Here is a 19,654-nt window from a genome sequence, read left to right as displayed (position 1 = left end):
TTTAAGTCCAAGATCGTACCCCTTCCTTCTTGGGAACCACAAACAGATTTGAGTAGAACCCCTGGAAGCGCTCCGATTCCGGAACTGGTACAATCCCCCCTTGATTCAGTAAGTCCCTTAGCGCCCCCAGCAGGGCCTCCCGGCGAACCGGGGACGCGGGTATGCTGGAGGGGGAAGAATCTGTTTGGCTGCCAAGAGAGAAACTATCTTGTAGCCTGTGGTAATTAGGTCGCAGACCCATTGGTCAGATAACCGGGAGGTCCACCGGGCTGCAAACTCCCGAAGGAGACCCCCCCACCCGAAATATGTGTGGGGGCAAACCTTCATGCAGTAGCACTTTTGTTCGCAGGCTTGATAGGCTTGCGGTTCCAGGAACGCTTCTGACCGTGCATGGACGTCCTGTCGGCCGGGAACGTTTTGCCTAAGCACCGGGTGGAACGAAAAAGCCGCTTGTGAGCGGAAAAAGAGGGCCCTTGCCTGTGGCGGGGCTCCTTAGCCTTCCTGGCCTGTGCCTTGGCGAAGCCTTAAAGAGCCGGTCGCCAAGGAAGGGAAGATCCGTCAAGGCTTTTTTGGATGCCTGGTCAGCAGACCAGCATTTAAGCCAAATCAGGCGCCTCAGAACCACAGCTGACACTGAAGCCCTGGATAACAGAGGGAGAGTATCCAGGGCCACGTCACAAACGTACTTAAGGCCTTGCACTAGTTGGTCTGCTAGTTCCACGCAGACATTGGAAGCGTTTTGCTCTCCCAATTGGCGGTGCAAACGTTTTGCCCACTCAGTCAGTGTCTGCGACACCGGTGCGGATGCCAGTACTGGTCACATGGCTGACCCCACAACCGTAAACAAGGAGCGAGCCACTGCCTTGACCTTCCTGTCCGTGGGATCCTTAAATGTAGGAGTTCCCTCTACCTGGATCGTGGTTACTTTATTTAACTTGAATACTGGGGGGTCCATGACCGGAGGAGCCGACCATTTTTTGAGAAGGCTTTCCTCAAAGGGATAACGCACCACCATCTTTTTGGGAACCGAAAAGGTCCTTTGCGGCCGACCCCATTCCCTGTAGATGAACTTATCAAAATAAGCCAAACACGGGAACACCTTTAGGTGAACGTGCTGGCTTAAGGGACCGCTACCTCAGCAGAGGGATCCTCTGGCTCCTGTATCTTCAGGGTATCACGCACAGCTGTGATAAGTGCTCCAACAAGTGCTTTGTCCCGCCCGGAACTGGACGGGGAATCATCCTCACTGTCTGAATGGTCCTGGTCAGCCTCGTCTGAGCAGAGCAGGGGTCACAAGCCGCAGCAGGGTCCGAGTCTGCATCAGAGCTCTCCCCCAGAGGACGGGGGGTAGGGCCCGTTTATGTGCACCTTTCCTTACACGCACCGCCTCTATTTTTGCAACAAATTAGTTAAGGACCGCCGTCAGGATGTCCATGGGCACAGCACTATCCGCAGGTGACCTGGCTGCAATAGCCTGGCTTTCAGCGGAATAAACACCAGTTTCTGAAGCCATGCTGACCCTACCCTGTCTGCCACCTGCAAGGGGACTTAGGACAGTGAAGGTCCCACCCTCCTGCTGCCCCGGATTGGGGGGGTAGGGGTACCTAGCGCCAGACTCACCACCCTGGGGCATTCTGTGAATGTTACTAGCTGTACCTGTAGTCCCCAGGAGGTTACCCAGTTGCAGAGGGAAGAAACTGTCGGCAGCAGCTGTATAAGATAGCAGTGAAATGTTCTAAAGAGCTTGCACCAGCATTCAGGGAAGAGCCATCCAGCATCCTGTATAGACAGTGGACACAGGAAACAGCATGTTAGAGCACATGTGAGGCATAGAGTCAAAAGAGAAGTGCGGTGAAAAGAGCGCCCAGGCTTCAAGAAAATGGCCGCCATTGCAACTTATAGAAAATCCTATAGAAGATGGCTGCTGAGGCTCACAAGGGGAACCTGCTTCACCCAAAGCCAAGATAGCCGCCGGACAGCGCCATGCGGTGACAGGAAAATCACAGAACAATACTGCCTGCCAACAGTCAGAACACCTCCACAGACACCTTCTGGGACCCCCCCAGACCGGGACCAGGACAAACGCTAGCCGCACAGAGCCCTCTACAGGTGAGAGACCCAGCGACCCCCCCCCCCCCCCCACACACACACACACACACACACACACACAAGCACATGCAGCCACCCCCCGGAGGGGTGAAGGAGGGGAGATAAGGATGTGGGAGAGAATAGAAGGCGGTGAGGTGGCCCCCAAATCAACCTCCCAGGGAATGCCCAACTGCTCCCCCCACTGAAGCAGGGAGAGCCGTACTTATCAGTCCTGAAGAGCTGGGAGACATTCCCTCACAGACCTACTCCTGTGCAGTTACGGGGTAGCTGCTGGCCCGGTATACTGTGATCCAGACATCAGTAGCCCGGTCATATGTATACCCCGGAGCATTGAAGCTCACCGACCACCTCTGGAGCTGAGGCATGTCATGGCTTGCTGAGCCTTAGCTGCGACCTGCACACGCTTGATGGTCGGACTGGGGAGACTACAAGGATAATTTAACCAGGCTGTCACCCAGCCAAAAATGGACCAAAGGGCCCGCAGGGTCACTAGGTCATTCTCCTTTGCTAGGAGACCAGGGAGGGTTGTTAGCACAGGGCCCGCTCCCCGGGGCGGGACTAAAGTTCTGTGTATTGAGTTACAATTTTTGCCCAGTTCTCCTAATGGCAGGCTAACAAACCCATTTAGTTACAGAAAGGAGCTGTGTCGGTCGGTGAATATAAGAGAAATGTAATTTACCAAAACAGAAATTGTCCAAGCGAGTTTGGAATAGGTGGCTTGCTAAACTAGGTTTAGCTCAGATTTCATTAATTCTGAATAGGGCGAGTGGCCTAGTTTGGTCCAGAGGGGGAGGGGTGGGCTGGACTCGCTTGTCTCCCCTTTACTGACCCACCCGGCTGCGTGCTTGGATAAGGATCTGGTATGGATTTTTGGCATGGGGTTTTTTCATTTTGGCGTGGGGTTCCCCTTCAAGAACGTCAGAGCACAAGTTACATGCCAAAGTCAGATCAGTTCGGATGATTATCTGACTTTGATCCAACTTCAATGATATTGAATGGGCTCAAGTAGGAACAGTCAGAGTAAATCAGGGCAGGAACCCTTTTCAAATTCGGATCAACTTGTGTTGGACCAGTTCAGAGGGCTCTCATAGGGGACCATTGATTTATACAAGTCATGTGCTCCCTTAATCGCAGTATATGGCGCACCAGTGTTAACCGGGACCAAGAGTGATTTAACATATTTGGATATTTTATAATTATATTGCCTTTTAACCACTTAAAGACTAGCCTCGTTTTGAGATTTTGGTGTTTACAAGATTAAAACAGTTTTTTTTTTTTGCTAGAAAATTACTTAGAACCCCCAAACATTATAGTTTTTTTCCCCAACACCATAGAGGATAAAATGGCGGTCATTGCCATACTTTTTTCCCCACCGTATTTGCGCAGCGGTCTTACAAGCACACTTTTTTGGGGGAAAAAAAATCACTTTTTTGAATAAAGGCAATAGCCCAATTTTTTTATATTGTGAAAGATAATGTTATGCCGAGTAAATTGATACCCAACATGTTACGCTTCAAAATTGCAGAATGGCATCAAACTTTTACCCTTAACCACTTGACGCCCGCCCTATAACAAAAGCACAGTGGCATAGTGGTTTCAAAATCCTGACCGGACGTCATATGACGTGATCAGGATTTTAAGCCGCTGCGCACCCCGGGGGGCGCGCATCGCAGCGATCGTTGTTGCGGGATGTCAGTCTGACACCCCGCAACTACGATCTCGGTAAAGAGTCTCCGACGGAGACTCTTTACCCTGTGATCAGCCGTGTCCAATCACGGCTGATCACAGTGTAAATAGGAAGAGCCAGTGATTGGCTTTTCCTCACTCGCGTCTGTCAGACGCGAGTAGAGGAGAGCCGATCGGCTGCTCCTCTGACAGGGGGAGGGGGTCTGTGCTGATCGATTATCAGCACAGCCCCTCCAAGGATGCCCACACTGGACCACCAGAACACCAGGGATGCCCAGCACAAGGTATGCCACCCTAGACCACCAGGGATTCCAGTCAGTGCCCACAATAGATGGCAATCAGTGCCCATAATGGATGCCAATCAGTGCATCACCGATTTGCATACATTGTTTGGCACTGATTGGCATCCATTAGTACAGTATAAATCAATACAGTGCCGCCTATCCGTGCCGCCCATCAGTGCCCATCCGTGGCGCCCATCCGTGGCGCCTCATCGGTGCCCATCAGTGTAGCCCCATCAGTGAAGGAGAAAACTTACTTATTTACAAAGTTTTGAAAAACAAAAAAACAATTTTTTTCAAAATTTTCGGTATTTTTTTTAATTGTTTAGCAAAAAATAAAAATCGTAGAGGTGATCAAATACCACCAAAAGAAAGCTCTATTTGTGGGAAAAAAAGATAAAAATTTCATTTGTGTATAGTGTAGCATGACCGCGCAATTGTCATTCAAAGTGCGACAGCGCTGAAAGCTGAAAATTGGTCTGGGCAGGAAGGTGTTTAAGTGCCCGGTATTGAAGTGGTTAAAAATATCCATAGGCAACATTTAAAAAATTCTACAGGTTACATGTATTGAGTTACAGATGAGGTCTAGGGCTGGAATTGTTGCTCTCACTCTACAGATTGCGACAATACCCCACATGTGTGGTTTGACCACCGTTTTCATATTATAGCACCAACAGTTTGCTCAGCGCTTTACAACATGAGGGGAGACATTACTGTTACATTACAATTTGGTACAAGAGGAATCAGAGGGCCCTGCTCGTTAGAGCTTACAATCTAACGTACGTGTTCGCTTCTGCGTGCAAGCTCGTCGAGAAAGCACGTTTAAAAAAAAAAAAAAATTCCCTAATTTTACTAAATTTTATACATTTTTTCACTGTTTTTTAAAAAAAAATTTAATAAAATTGGGTCACTTTTATTCCAATCACAAGGAATGTAAACATCCCTTGTAATAGAGAAAAGCATGGCAGATACTCAAATATGAGATCTGGGGTCAAAAAGATCTCATATTTGGACGAAAATGCAATAATAAAAAAAATTGGCATTTGAAAAAATGTGCCTGTAAGAGCTATGGGCGGAAGTGACGTTTTGACGTAGCTTCCATCCTGCTGTGGTATGGAGATAGGTGGGGGCCATCTTCCCCTCACTAGTCTCCAAACCCAGGCACAGAGAGGACCTGATCGCCTCTGCCGACTGCTCCGGTAAGCGGCGGAGGGTGCCCCTCTCCCGTCGCCGATAACTGATCTCGCAGCAAATCTGCTGCTGAGACCACCATTAACGTAAATATGACCAGCTCCTGAAAAGATGGATCTCTCGGTTGTGGCAGCAACTGTTGCCGTTATCGAGATATCCATCTTCAAGGTGCCGACGTATATGTACAGGAGCCGGTCAGCAAGTAATTAACTAAAAGACTGGATTGTACGATTGGTGGTATTGTAAAAGAAATGTATAAATTAATAATTATTATTGCAGATAAAAAAAGAAGACTTTCAGGATGCGGAGCTGTCCGGATCTTTTTCTAATGCTATCAGTGGTGAGCTGAGCTGGCTGTTAGAGGAAAAAAAATGTCATCCTGTTCCTTCAAATTTTCTTACCACTGCGATTGAATACGTATGTCATTTTGAACCCAGCAACCCTTACAAAATCGAAATGAATTTGCAAAAAAAAAAAACCCCCAAAAAAAAAAAACACACAGTTGTGCTCATAAGTTTACATAACCTGGCAGAATTTATGATTTCTTGGCTATTTTTCAGAGAATATGAACAACATGAACACATTTCTTTCACTCATGGTTAGTGTTTGGGCTGAAACCATTTTATAATCCATCAGCTGTGTTCACTCTTTAAATCATAATGACAACAGAAACTACTCAAATTAACTTGATCAAAAAAGTTTACATACCCTGGTGATTTTGGCCTGATAACATGCACACAAGTTGACTCAAAATGGTTTGAATGGCTATTAAAAGGTAACCATCCTCACCTGTGATTTGTTTACTTGTAATTAGTGTGTATAAAAAAAAAGTCAATAAGTTTCTGGACTCCTGACAGATCCTTGCATCTTTCATCCAGTGCTGCACTGATGTTTCTGGATTGTGAGCCATGGGGAAAGGAAAAAGTATTGTCAAAGGATCTGCGGGGAAAAAGTAGCTGAACTGTATAAAACTGGAAAAGGATATACAATTATATCCAAGGAATTGAGACTGGCAATCAGCAGTATTCTAATTCTACTCAAGAAGTGGAAAATGAGGAGAAATCAAACCACTGTCAGGTAGATCAACTAAAATTTCAGCCACAACTGCCAGGAGAATTGTTCGGGATTCAAAGAAAGCCCCACAAATAACTTCAGGTGAAATACAAGACTCTCTGAAAACATGTGGTGTGACCGTTTTAAGAAGCACAATAAGGAGGCACTTTTAGAAAGATGGGCTGCATTGGCAAGTCACAAGAAAGCCATTACTGTGCAAATTCCACAAAGTATCCCATTTACAATATGCCAAACAGCACAGACACAAGCTTCAAACCTTCTGGCACAACGTCATTTGGAGTGACGAGACCAAAATTGGCTTTTTGGCCCAAATATACACACAAAAAAAAAATAAAAAAAAATATTATACACACATCACCTTTCTGTAAATCTTTTCATGTGACAATACTGAAGAAATTACACTTTGCTACAATGTAAAGTAGTTAGTGTACAGCTTGTAAATTTGCTGTCCCCTCAAAATAACTCAACACAGCCATTAACCCTTTTTAATGTCTAAACTGCTGGCAACAAAAGGGAGTACATCCCTAAGTGAAAATATCCAAACACGGCCCAATTAGCCATTTTCCCTTCCTGGTGTCATGCAACTCAGTGTCACAAGGTCTCAGGTGTGTTAAATTATATCATATCCAGAGGTTGTCTTTGGGAAATAGATGTATGAGTGCTGCCAGCATTGCTGCAGAGGTTGAAGGGGTTGAGGGTCAGCCTGTCAGTGCTCAGACCATACGCCACACACTGCATCAAATTGGTCTGCATGGCTATAGTCCCAGAAGGAAGCCTCTAAAGATTATGCACAACAAAGCCCTGAGGAGAACAAGATAAACTTATTTGGTTCAGATGGTGTCAAGCGTGTGGCAGCAACCAGGTGAGGAGTACAAAGACAAGTGTGTCTTGCCTACAGTCCAGCATGGTGGTGGGAGTGTCATGGTCTGGGGCTGCATGAGTGCTGCCGGTGTTCTGTCGGATAGTGGCCATCGAGAAGTGCCCGGGTTGTACTGCGCATGCACTGTACGGAACAGCCCAACAGCTGATTTTACGATCATCTGTTGTGACGGCGAGACAGTGCCTGCACAAAATAGCCGTCAGGAGAACATTTTTTGTCAGATCTGTACATGTTGGGGGCGGATTTAAAAATGAAGGCCAGTGATCCAAAGATGAGGGTGGAATTTTTAAAGATGGCCAGTGCTGAAAAAATATTTTTTTAAACTATGTGCAAATTAGAGGGTCATGCAACGCAGCTGCAACACAACATCAAAATTGGCACGGATACTGTGGCAAATGGCTTGTGTTAGCTAGCTAAAAACGGCCTGCAAAACCGGCCATCAACATAGAAAAATCCACCCTCCTTCAGTTGACTAAAAACACACCCTGCAAGCTTCCAGGATGTATAGCATATAGATTTTTTTGTACTCACCGTAAAATCCTTTTCTCTGTAATTCATCGACCGACACAGCTCCTCTCTAACTAAATGGGTTGTATAGCCTGCCATTAGAAGAAACTAGGCAAAATTGTTACACAATACACATAACTTTAAACCAGCCCAAGGGGGGCGGGCCCCCGTGCTATCAACCCTTCCTACTGCTCCTAGAAGCTTCAGTACGTCAACAAGCAGTATAACGTAGAAAAAAGGAGGGGTGGGCGCTGTGTCGGTCAGTGAATTACAGAGAAAAAGATTTTACGGTGAGTACAAAAAATCCTATTTTCTCTTATATTCACCGACCAACACAGCTCCTCTCTAACTAAATGGAACGTCCCCAAGCAGTGCCAAACGAGGGGTGGGAAAAACAGCATAAAAACGTCATCCACCATGGCAAGTGGAACTAGTGAAACTAAACCCACAAAAAAAAAAAGCAGTGTGTGGAAAAACACCACTATATAACCGGGTATCCTCAACAGGAGTAATCCCCAAGACCGCTACACTGCGGAAGTAATTAACCAAAACAGTACTGCGTTTTTAGCGAAAAACCAGGAAAAAATTCAATTGCAACTACACGGCCGCCTGCAAAACTTTGCGCCCAAAACAGGCATCAGCCGACGCACCGACGTCTACCTTGTAGAACTTGGTAAACGTATGGCCAGACGACCAGGTCGGAGCCTTACACACCTGAGCGACAGAGGGTTGGTGTTGGAAGGCCCAAGACGTTCTGTAGAGTGGGCCGTGACTGGCATAGGCGTAGGCTTGTAATACAATCTGTCTGATCCACCTGGAAATGGTGGCCGATGAGACCGCCATACCCTTCTTTGGACCAGCCACCGAAACAGTGAGTCTGACTTCCGAAAGGGAGCTGTGGCAGACAAATACACCTTCAGAGCCCTAACCACGTCTAGAGCGTGAAGGGCCACCTCTTTGGGGTACTTCGGCTTAGGACACAACAATGGTAATACAATGTCCTCATTGATATGAAAAGCCAAAACCACCTTCGGTAGAAAGGACGGTTGCGGACGCAACACCACCTTATCCCTGTGAATGACCAGATAAGGCGACTTGCATGACAAGGCCGCTAATTCCGAAACCCTCCTGGCTGATGTGATGGCCACTAGAAAGACCACCTTCTGTGAAAGGGTCAACAGGGGAATCTCCCTGATGTTTTCAAACGGCGGCTTTTGAAGCGCCAACTCCAGGTTCAAATCCCATGGGGGTAATGGTGGACGCACCGGAGGGACTACATGTCGCACCCCCTGAACGAAGGTACTCACTAATGAGTGAGACACCAGGGGTCGCTGAAAAAAAAAAAAAAAAAAAAAAAGACAGCCAAGGCTGAAATTTGCCCCTTAATGGTGCTTAACGCCAACTTCTGGTCTACTCCGTGCTGGAGAAAAAGCAGGATCCTGGATATAGAAAAGGAGCACGGATACCATCCTTTCTCTTCACACATGGAGATGTAGGCCTTCCAAGTACGATGGTATATCTTCCTGGAAGAAGATTTCCGCACCCTCAACATAGTTGGAATCACCGAGTCGACAGACCCCGGTTCCTCAATACCTGGCTTTCAATAGCCAGGCCGTTAAAGCCAGTGATGGTAAAGCAGGGTGAAGGATTGGACCTTGAGATAGGAGGTCCTCTCTCAACGGCAGTCGCCAAGGAGCGACTGCCACTAGGCACACCAGGGCCGCTGAGGCCAATCTGTGGAATCCTGAAGTACTGGAATCCCCTCTCGGCTTCCACTCTGTGAAGAAGACGTGGCAACAGTTTCAGAGGAGGAAAGGCGTAGATCAGCTGGTACTGATACCATGGAGCCACCAGCGCGTCTGCCCACGGATCTCTTGTCCTGGTCACGAATTTTGGCACCTTCCGATTGAGCCAGGAGGCCAATAGATCCACATCTGGTGTGCCCCATCTCTGGATATCTCCGGATGCAATGTGCATTCTCTTGGGTCCAGCATCTGTCGACTCAGATAGTCCGCCTGCCAATTCCCCCCCCCCCCCGGGATGTAAATGGCCGACAGGGCCGGAACGTGACGCTCTGCCCACTGAAGTATGCAAGCGACCTCCCGAGCAGCGGCTGAGCTTCTTGTTCCCCCTTGGTGATTTATGTACGCCACAGCCGTGGCGTTGTCTGACTGTATCCTGGTCTGACACCCTTGAAGACACGTCGACCACGTGTGGAGGCACAGCCTGATCGCTCTCAATTCGAGCAGATTGATCGGCAACTTGGATTCTTCCGTCGACCAGAGGCCCTGAGCCGACTGAATCCCCATCACTCCACCCCAGCCGGACAGACTGACGTCCGTAGTGACCACCGTCCATTTCAGGGGAAGGAACGATTTTCCGGACTAAATCACCAGGGACCTCAACCACCAGATCAGGGAGTCCCTGACTGGCTGGCTCACCTGGATCTGCCGATCCAGGGACAACAGAGATTTGTCCTATTTTGTCAAGATCTCCTTCTGCAGGACTCTGGTGTGGAACTGGGCATAAGGTACTGCCTCGAAGGGGGCTACCATGAGCCCCGGCACCCGCATGCAAAAGCTGAGTGATGAGCACTTGCGGTTCATCAGTAGTTTGATCGCTTCCCTGGAGTCCAATAGTAACCTCAGGTATTCCAGACGCTGTGTCGGTACCACCACCGACTTCTTTAGGTTCAACAGCCACCCAAATGCTTGCAGGGACTGCAAGGTGATCACCACATCCTCCTCTAATTCTGAGGCGGAAGAAGCTCTCAGGAGGAGATCGTCTAGGTAACCCACGATCGCGATCCCGCGTTGTCTTAACAACGCCAACACTGGAGCCAGTACTTTGGTAAGGACTCGAGGGGCTGATGCCAGGCAAAAAGGGTAGTGGGCTTCCCCGACGCCAAACGCAGAAACTTTTGATGCCGAAGGCATATGGGTATGTGCAGGTAGGCATCCTGAATGTCCAAGGACGCCAGGAAGTCCCCTTGATGGAGTGCAGCGACTACTGAGCAAACTGATTTCACTTTTACAAAGTGATTTAGGGCTTTTAGGTCCAATATTGGACGTATCCCTTCCTTCTTGGGAACCACAGATTTGAGTAGAACCCCTGGAAGTGTTCTGATTCCGGAACCGGTACATCACCCCCTGATTCAGCAAGTCCCTCACGGCCCCTAACAGGGCCTCCCGGTGAACTGGGGACACGGGTATGCTGGAGGGAAAGAATCTGTTTGGCGGCCAAGAGAGAAACTATCTTGTAACCTGTGGAAATCAGATCGCAGACCCGTTGGTCTGATAACCGGGAGGTCCAACGGGCTGCAAACTCCCGAAGACAACCCCCCATCCAAGATATGGGTGGGGGGCAAACCTTCATGTGGTAGCACTTTTGTTCGCAGGTTTGTTAGGCTTGCGGTTCCAGGGATGCTTCTGACCGTACGTGGACGTCCTGTCGGCCTGGGGTCGTTTTGCCGAAGCACCGGGCGGACGAAAAAGCCGATTGTGAGCGGAAAAGGAGGGCCCTGCGGCATGGCTCCTTAGCCTCCCTGGCCTGTGGGAGTAGTGTACTCCCACCAGTGGCATTTTTAATAATGTCATCCAACGAGGCTCCAAAGAGCCATTCGCCAAGGAAGGGAAGATCAGTCGTCAGGGCTTTCTTGGATGCCTGGTCAGCAGACCAGCATTTCAGCCAAATGAGGCATCTCAGCACCACGGCTGACAGTGAGGCCCTGGATAGCAGAGGGAGAGTATCCAGGGCCACGTCACAAATGTACTTAAGGCCATGCACTAGTTGGTCTGCTAGTTCCACGTAAACAGGGGAGGCATTCTGCTCTCCCAATTCGCGGTGCAAAAGTTTTGCCCACTCAGTCAGTGTCTGCGAAACCAGTGCGGATGCCAGTACAGGTCACACGGCTGACCCCACAACCGTAAACAAGGAACGAGCCACTGTTTCGGCCTACCTGTCCATGGGGATCCTTGAATGCAGGATTCCCCTCAACCGGGATCGTGGTTACTTTATTTAACCTAGATACTGGAGGGTCTACGAACGGAGGCGCCAACCACTTTTTGAGAAGGCTTTCCTCAAAGGGGTAACACACCTCCAAATTTTTGGGGAGCGAAAAGGTCCGTTGCGGGCGACCCCATTCCCTGTAGATGAATTTGTCAAAATAAGTCAAATACGGGAACACCTTAGGTGAACGTGCTGGCTTGTGGGACCCAAAAGGGACTGGTACATCAGCAGAGGAATCCGCTGGCTCCTGAATCTTCAGGGTATCACACACAGCTGTGATAAGTGCTCCAACAAACGCCTTGTCATGCCCGGACGGGGAACCTCACTGTCCGAACGATCCTGGTCAGCCAAGTCTGATAGGTCAGTGCAGGGGTCTCCAACCGCAGCACGCGCCGCCTCTATCTTAGCAACACAGGAGTCAAGGACCACCGTCAGGGTGTCCATGCGCACCGCGCTAACTGCAGGTGACCCGGTTGCTATAGCCTGGATTTCGGGGGAAGAAGCACCAGTTTCTGAAGCCATGCTGACCGTAGCCTGTCTGCCACCTGCAAGGGGACTTAGGACAGTGAAGGTCCCACCCTCCTGCTGCCGCCGCGTGGGAGGCTGGGGGTTACTTAGTGCTAGACTACCCACCCTGGGGCATTCTGCGATAGCCACAGCAGTGCCTGTAGTCCCTAGGAGGTTCCCAGTTGCAGAGAGGAGAAAACTGTCAGCAGCAGCAGCTCCCACCAGTGGTGCAACGATCTGCAGAGCAGCTTCAGTGTTCAGCAAAGAGCCATCCAGCGTCCTGTACACACACAGTGGATACAGGAAGCAGCAAGAGAATAACATGTAATGCTGTCAACAAGAGGCCAGCGGTGAAAAAGGCGTTCAGACTTTAAAATGGCCACCAATGTAATCAATAGGAATCCTAAAGAAAATGGCCGCTGAAGCTCACCAGGGGAATTTATAGCTTTCCCAAATCCAAGATGGCCGCCTGAACGGCACCATGCGGTGACAGAGCAAAAAAACAAAAATAAAAATGTGCTGCCTGCCAACAGTCAAAACAACCTCCATAAAAATGTTTTGGGACCCCCAGACCTGGACCAGGACCAACGCGCCAGCCGCACAGACGAGAAACAGCGAGACACACACACACTGCCCGCAGCGCATGCAGCCATCCCCCTCAGAGGGGGGAAGGAGGGGTGATAGGGACTTGGGAGAGAAGATAGGGAGGTGAGGTGGCCCCCGAATCGACCCCCCAGGGAATGCCCAGCTGCTCACCCCACCGAAGCAGGGAGAGCCGTACTAACCAGTCCTGAAGAGCTGGGAGACATACTGAAGCAGGGCATGATCTCCTCCCTTCGGAGACCTGGTCGCAAGGCAGTATTCCAACAAGATAATGACCACAAACACACCTCCAAGACAACCATTGCCTTCTTAAAGAAGCTGCGGGTGAAGGTGATAGACTGGCCAAGCATGTCTCCAGACCTAAACTTTATTGAGCATCTGTGGGGACTCCCCAAACAGAAAGTGGAGGATGGCAAGGTCTCCAACATCCACCAGCTCCTTGATGTCGTCATGGAGGAGTGGAAGAGGACTCCAGTGGCAACCTGTGAAGCACCAAACTCCATGCCAAAGAGTGTTAAGGCAGTGCTGGTAAATAAAGGTGGCCACACAAAATATTGACACTCTGGGCCTAATTTTGAAGGGGTGTACTCACTTTTGTTGCCAGAGGTTTAGACTTTAATGGCTGTGTTGAGTTATTTTGAGGGGACAGCAAATTTACACTGTGCAAATATATAAATCTCATTGGGGATGGCCTACCCATCCTGTTGGTTCTCCCTATGGATAGCAACCACCACTTTGTATTATGGCTTCCTATGATTTAGCACCAGGTATCGGGTTTCATTTTGGCAGCTCACATATTGGGTACTCAAGTCTCCTCTTGGTGGCATTGTCTCTCTATCACTCTATCTCAGTCTTATTCTTCGGTTGGGCTTTACTAACACCATCATAGTTACAGCTGCACTAACCTGCTCTATATTTGAGTACAGGATATTTGGCATATATGCTAAAATATACCATGTCCACATCTTTTTCTAGAAACCCTCCAAGATGCTTTTGGCTACACTTGTAACTACCTTCAGGGACCACCACTCCATGGATAATTGTCCTCCACTGGTGTTGCCATGTGGGGGCAACGCATGCGCCACATAGCTCTGGGAAAAGATGCCCTCAGGGGAGCTTCCGGCTTTCTGTGCTGCACTTTCTTCACATGGCGGTTGTGAGTATTTTGCAGACAATGGGACACCCCCAATTTACTCTCTCTCTCTTGCTTTTTCCTCTATAAAAGGCATTGATTTATAAACTCATTTATTTAATTTCAGATATACGCGTTATATATTATATATATATATACACTCCTGAAGAGTGGATAAAGATGAGTGGAAGGAAGGCTGAGAATGGGGCTGCCCAGGTGCCAGATCACTGGAAAAATAGCACCAAATTCAAATGGCCGACACTCCCACTCCATGATTGTGACAGTGACCATTTAAGGTTCTGCAGTCCATGTTTCTCTGACCATGGGACAAAGTTTACAGGCGCAAGCTCTGCACTTACTGCAGTAGATATCTTCACACATCAAGCAGTATGTAAGGGGCCAGAGACCTCAACCTTACTTTGCCTTCCCCCATGGGCATACGCACCTTCTGAAGGGGTCTTAAGGGCCAGGGCTCCGCAGTCAGCAGACCATAGTCCTAGACCTTTATAGCACCCTGCAGTCAACTCAAAAAAATGCACCATGTGCGAAGAAGAGTGCCCAAGCAGATAAAAGAAAAAACGTCCACAGCAAAGAGGCAAGCTTCACCTTGTAGACACTAGAAAAAGAGATTGTGGCTATCTGGGAGTGAGAGTTGTGTTATAAGGAATGACATATTTTACCAGTGTCCAATCAACATAAGATAGATGCAAATAGCATATGGTTAACCACTTCAGCCCTGTAACCAATTGGCTGGCCAAAGATGAGAGCACTTTTTGCGTTTCGGCACAGCGACGCTTTAACTGGCAATTGCGCGGTCGTGCGATGTGGCGCCCAAACAACATTGACATCCTTTTTTCCCCCACAAATAGAGATTTCTTTTGGTGGTATTTGATCACCTCTGCAGTTTTTATTTTTTGCGATATAAACAAAAAAACAAAAAAAAGCGCCAATTTTGAAAAAAAACAAAACAAAGCAATGTTTTACATTTTGCTATAATATCCCCAAAAAATATCTAAAAAAAAAACAAAACCTTTTTTTCCTCAGTTTAGCCCGATACATATTCTACATATTTTTGGTAAAAAAAAAAAATAAATCAAAAAATAAATAAATCACAATAAGCGATTATTGGTTGGTTTGCGCAAAAGTTATACAAAATAGGGGATAGTTCTACGGCATTTTTATTACATTATTTTTTTACTAGTAATCGTGGAGATCAGCGATTTTTATCGTGACTGCGTCATTATGGCAGACAGATCTGACACTTTTGGCGCTATTTTGGGACCATTCACATTTATACAGCGATCAGATGCACTGATTACTGTGTAAATGTGACTGCCAGTGAAGAAGTTAACCAGAAGGAGGCGCTGCAGGGGTTAAGTGTGTCCTAGGGAGTGATTACAACTGTGGGCGGGCTGGGCTATGTGTGTATACATATACACATTATTATATACACATACATACATATATATATATATATATATATATATATATATATATATATATACATTCTTCCTCTGACAGCAGTCACCTTTGGGTAGCAACACATTTTAGATTCTTAAAGCGATTGTAAAGTGTGTCTTTTAAAAAAAATAACAAACATGTTATACTTACCTCCTATGTGCAGTGGATTTGCACAGGGCAGCCTGGATCCTCCTCTTATTGGGTCCCTCTTTGCTGCTCCTGGCCCCTCCTCCATCCTGTCAAGTGCCCCCCACAGCAAGCAGCTTGCTATGGGGACATCCGAGCTGAGCTGCAGCTCCATGTGTCCATTTAGACATGGATTGGCCGTTTGGCCCCGCCCCCTCTTCCCGATTGGCTGACTAGGAGCCAATGACGCTGCTGCTGTGTCTCAGCCAATCAGAAGGGAAAGTCCCAGCCGGCTGAGGGACTCGTGGACATCGCTGCAGAGAGATGGGACTCAGGTAAATTCTAGGGGGTGCTGGGGAGGCTGCTACACACAGAAGGCTTTTTATTTTCATGCATAGAATGCATGAAGATTAAAAAAAAACACCTGTCTTTACAACTCCTTTAACAAAGCACCTTAAAATTTCAGGGTCTATTAATGGAAAGTGCTGCTACAGCTTGCCATGTTGCACTGTAGCCACAACGCTTCCGACCAACTGTGTCTTCATGGTGGTTGACAAAGTCACTTAAATACCGTTCACCAAAAATGAAAGCAAAGGCATAAAGAAAAAAAATAAGGGGGTTGATCCAGAAAGCTCTGGTTTGCAAGGTCCTTTGCAGAACACCCCAGATTTCAGGCTACTGGTGAGCTCTGCAAAGTGTAGGTGTGCAGTTCTCCATTACGTGCACATTTCCTCATGTTTCCTTAAAATTGCAGCACATAAACTGGAGATCCTGCCATAAATGTAGTTACCTCCTAACTTTCTCTAGTGGGGTGACAACAGTGCAATGAAATCCTAAGCAGTGCTGTCAACCCTGTCTTATGAGACACAGAAGACAACGCTTGCTTTGAAGTCTCACTTATCCGATTGAAACCTCTAATAATGGATGAATTGCCCCCACAATGATTATACAATACTTCACATGCAAAAAGAAAAATACAGCTCCAACTGCTGACTTGATGGAATGCAAGGTAATTATATTATGCAATATTGAATCATAACCTAACAAAAAAATAAAAAATAAACGAGCACATAAGCAATATATTCTAATCAATCATTTTTATGTATTCTGGTTTTTCACTAGATCACAATAGTTCTTCAATTAATGATAGCGTGAAAACACAGTAATACACTTCCTTACCATACATTTGCCAGGAGACGGATGGGATGGAACTCCATTTTATTTTTAAATACTAACAATATCCCATAAAACCAAAATCATGAGTGTCAGAAAGAAAAGCATACTTACCATCAGAGCTTTTGAATGCATAAACATCAATGTAAGGGTCAAATTCTCCAGGGCCGAGAGGTTTATGGGAGTTCAGGTATCCTGCAATTCCTTCTGGGGAAGTTCCATAAGAACCAACAGCGACATATTGTCCTGGACCCTCAGTTTCAGCATCCTCTTCTTCCATCTCCTCTTCCTCCTCTTGCTCTGCTCTGGAGACATCATGAATTCCCAGCAGCAGGCTATAGCCCATGATTTTTAATTGCACTAGAAACTAAGCACAGAGTTATCTAATCATCACATTTTGGTGAAGTGATTGGCCTCAGCTGACATACATACAGATGAAAAACACCCTCCTACATAAGTGGTACCCATTTATTGGCAGACATCTTTTCAAAGTCCAGAACTTCTAAAGCTTGTCTGAGCTTTCAGAAAAAGAATAAAAAAAAAAAAAGAAGAGGGTGCAGACCTGAAATTAAGCACAGCAGAGTTGTGAGGAGAGCTCTGAAAGCTTATTGGAGGGAAGGGACATACCCCGCTTCAAACAGCACACAGGCTGTCAATCAGCTGGAACTTCCTCCCATGTCAATTTTTTTTATCTTGGTGTCAGGAAAACTTGTGATCCATGCTGATAGAGGAATGAAGCAGCAGACAGAAATTACACTTAGACCCCTTTTACACCGGGGCCGCCCGTGTATTAGCGGTAAAGCTCAGTTTGTAAAAAAAAAAAATAAAAAAAATTCCATATTAGTGAAAAACAGTATAGGGCACAGGTAAAGTATTCATAGACCCTGGTTATAGGCTTATACCTCCAAGTGACTGGTATGGTACAGGGCACAGGCAAAGTACTCAGACCCTGTGATGTCTTCATGCAATGAATGAGAAAGGTGGTCAACAGAGTGTCACTGCAAGAACTTTGGGCATCCACCAGGTATAAATTTGAAAAAGTATGAACAGAGGAAAAGGTGGCAGCCTTACAAAGATGGGATATAGAGGCCTGGTGCTGGAATGCCTAGGCAACTCCCACAGGTCTGGTGGTAGGCAAGTCAAAGTGCAGGAGAACATTTGCCCTTGAGACCAGATTTCTTATCAATCTCACCATGGTGGACATGGAAACAGGGTGTCCTCGGAGTTTGAAGAGAAGGCCAAATAGGGAATTAGTCTTCCTGATCAAAGCTACTGCTTTGAAGTAGATTCTTATACCATCTACATCCAGGCATTGGAGAAATTTCCTTTTGGAGCAGGGCATGAGTATGGTTGGACTAGGTTGATTTAGCCGGAACACTATTACTACCTTAGGAAGAAAGGATGGTCTTGGGTGGAAGACTATCTTATCTTTGTGAAGGATGAAGAAACGTTTGTTACAAGAAAGCCACCAACTCAGAGAAACTCCAGACCAAAAAGCCATTTTGTAGTGATCTCTTGTGATCGCTTGTGAACCCATCTTGTGAATGATGGATTCACAAGGGACCTTTCTGAAGGGCAAAGAGAACCACGTTAAAATCCTAAGGAAAGCTAAACAAGAGGCTTTATGGACAGAGAATGGACAATTCCCGATTGTAGGAAGGCCACAATGTGAGGTACAGAGCAATCTCTGGGATTGAAGTTCACACCAGGCAAGGGTAGATTTCCAGGTACATTAGTACATCTTCTGAAAGTATATTTTATTACTTTTACTTAAGTAGGAATGAGAGACTCAGACCTCTCTGTCTCTACGATCTGGGCTTCAACAGCCATGCTGTTAAGTCAGAGACTAAGGAGCAGGATGAACTATAGGGCCACCAAAACGGAAGCTCTGATCTGTTGGGAAGAGGACAGGGGTAAGCTTGGAGAAGTCCAAATATGTCTTTGTACCAGGTCCTTCTGGGCCAGTTTAGTAAAATAAGAAATCACCATTTTAGTCACCCATTCTATTTTGATCAGACAAGGTAGAATTCACACTGGGGGATTTGGGGGGGGGGCACAGATTAGCCTAAACTCGCACCAGGGAATTATCAACGCATCCAAAGCTAATGCTACTGGGCCCTTGGTTGTGGCCACAAACTGATAGATTGTTGTGCAGCAGGTAACCGGCTGTAAAGCCGCAAGGCTTCAATGCCGGTTTTCCTTACAAGAAATGGCGGCGGTAGCAGCAGATGAGAGCCAATTGAAATTTCGTCTGGGGTCCCTGGACAGCTAAGCAGGTAGGCAAGTGTCCCAATATTAAAAGTTAGTAGCTACAATATTTGTAGGTGACTGACTAACATGTTGTGAACTGGAACACAGGGTGCTGCACAGCTCATCTGAAATTCAGTAAAATGCACAAATCCGGAATATTGCTGCACTCCTTCGTATCTTTATTGAAGCATTAAAATCACATTACGGGTACAGGAACATAAAAGGCAAAGTGTTTTGCGCTAAAGTCACCTTTGGAGGTTTGCGTAAGCGCTGAGTTTATTGTGCAACGTTACCTTTTATGTTCCTGTCATACCTGTGATGCGATTTTAATGCTTCAATAAAGATACCAAGGAGAGCAGCACTATTCCAGATTTGTGCATGTTGGGGACCAGCAGAGATTTGAACCATTAACCACTTTCCCGCCCGCCATATAGCAAAATGATAGCCGGAAAGTGGTTCTGTTATCCTGACTGGGAGTTATATGACGTCAAGCATGATAAGCCGGGGGCGTGTCAGTGACACACCGCATTTCCGATCGAGGTAATGAGCCTCTGACAGAGGCTCTTTACCATGTGATCAGCTCTGTCCAATCACAGCTAATCACAGTATAAACAGGAAAAGCCGATCGGCTGCTCTGACAGGGTGGGTCTCCCGAGGATGCCCACC

The 19,654-nt window shown here is 47.0% G+C and overlaps 1 protein-coding gene across 2 annotated transcripts in view; it reads right to left on the bottom strand.

Moving 5' to 3' along the window:
• PIP4K2C (phosphatidylinositol-5-phosphate 4-kinase type 2 gamma) overlaps positions 1-19,654 on the bottom strand; it is a 211,053-nt gene that overhangs the window by 15,633 nt on the left and 175,766 nt on the right. For both annotated transcript variants that reach the window (XM_077483610.1, XM_077483611.1), the window contains one exon: positions 16,853-17,105. In XM_077483610.1, coding sequence (XP_077339736.1) covers positions 16,853-17,105 — 253 coding nt within the window. The remainder of the gene's footprint in view (positions 1-16,852; positions 17,106-19,654) is intronic.

Source organism: Lithobates pipiens, unplaced genomic scaffold (genome assembly GCF_037356315.1).
Source record: "Lithobates pipiens isolate NorthernLeopardFrog02 unplaced genomic scaffold, aLitPip1_a1.2 Scaffold_16, whole genome shotgun sequence".
NCBI lineage: Eukaryota > Metazoa > Chordata > Amphibia > Anura > Ranidae > Lithobates > Lithobates pipiens.
Note: the sequence above shows the minus strand (reverse complement) of the source record. Positions and strands in the feature narration are given on the sequence as shown.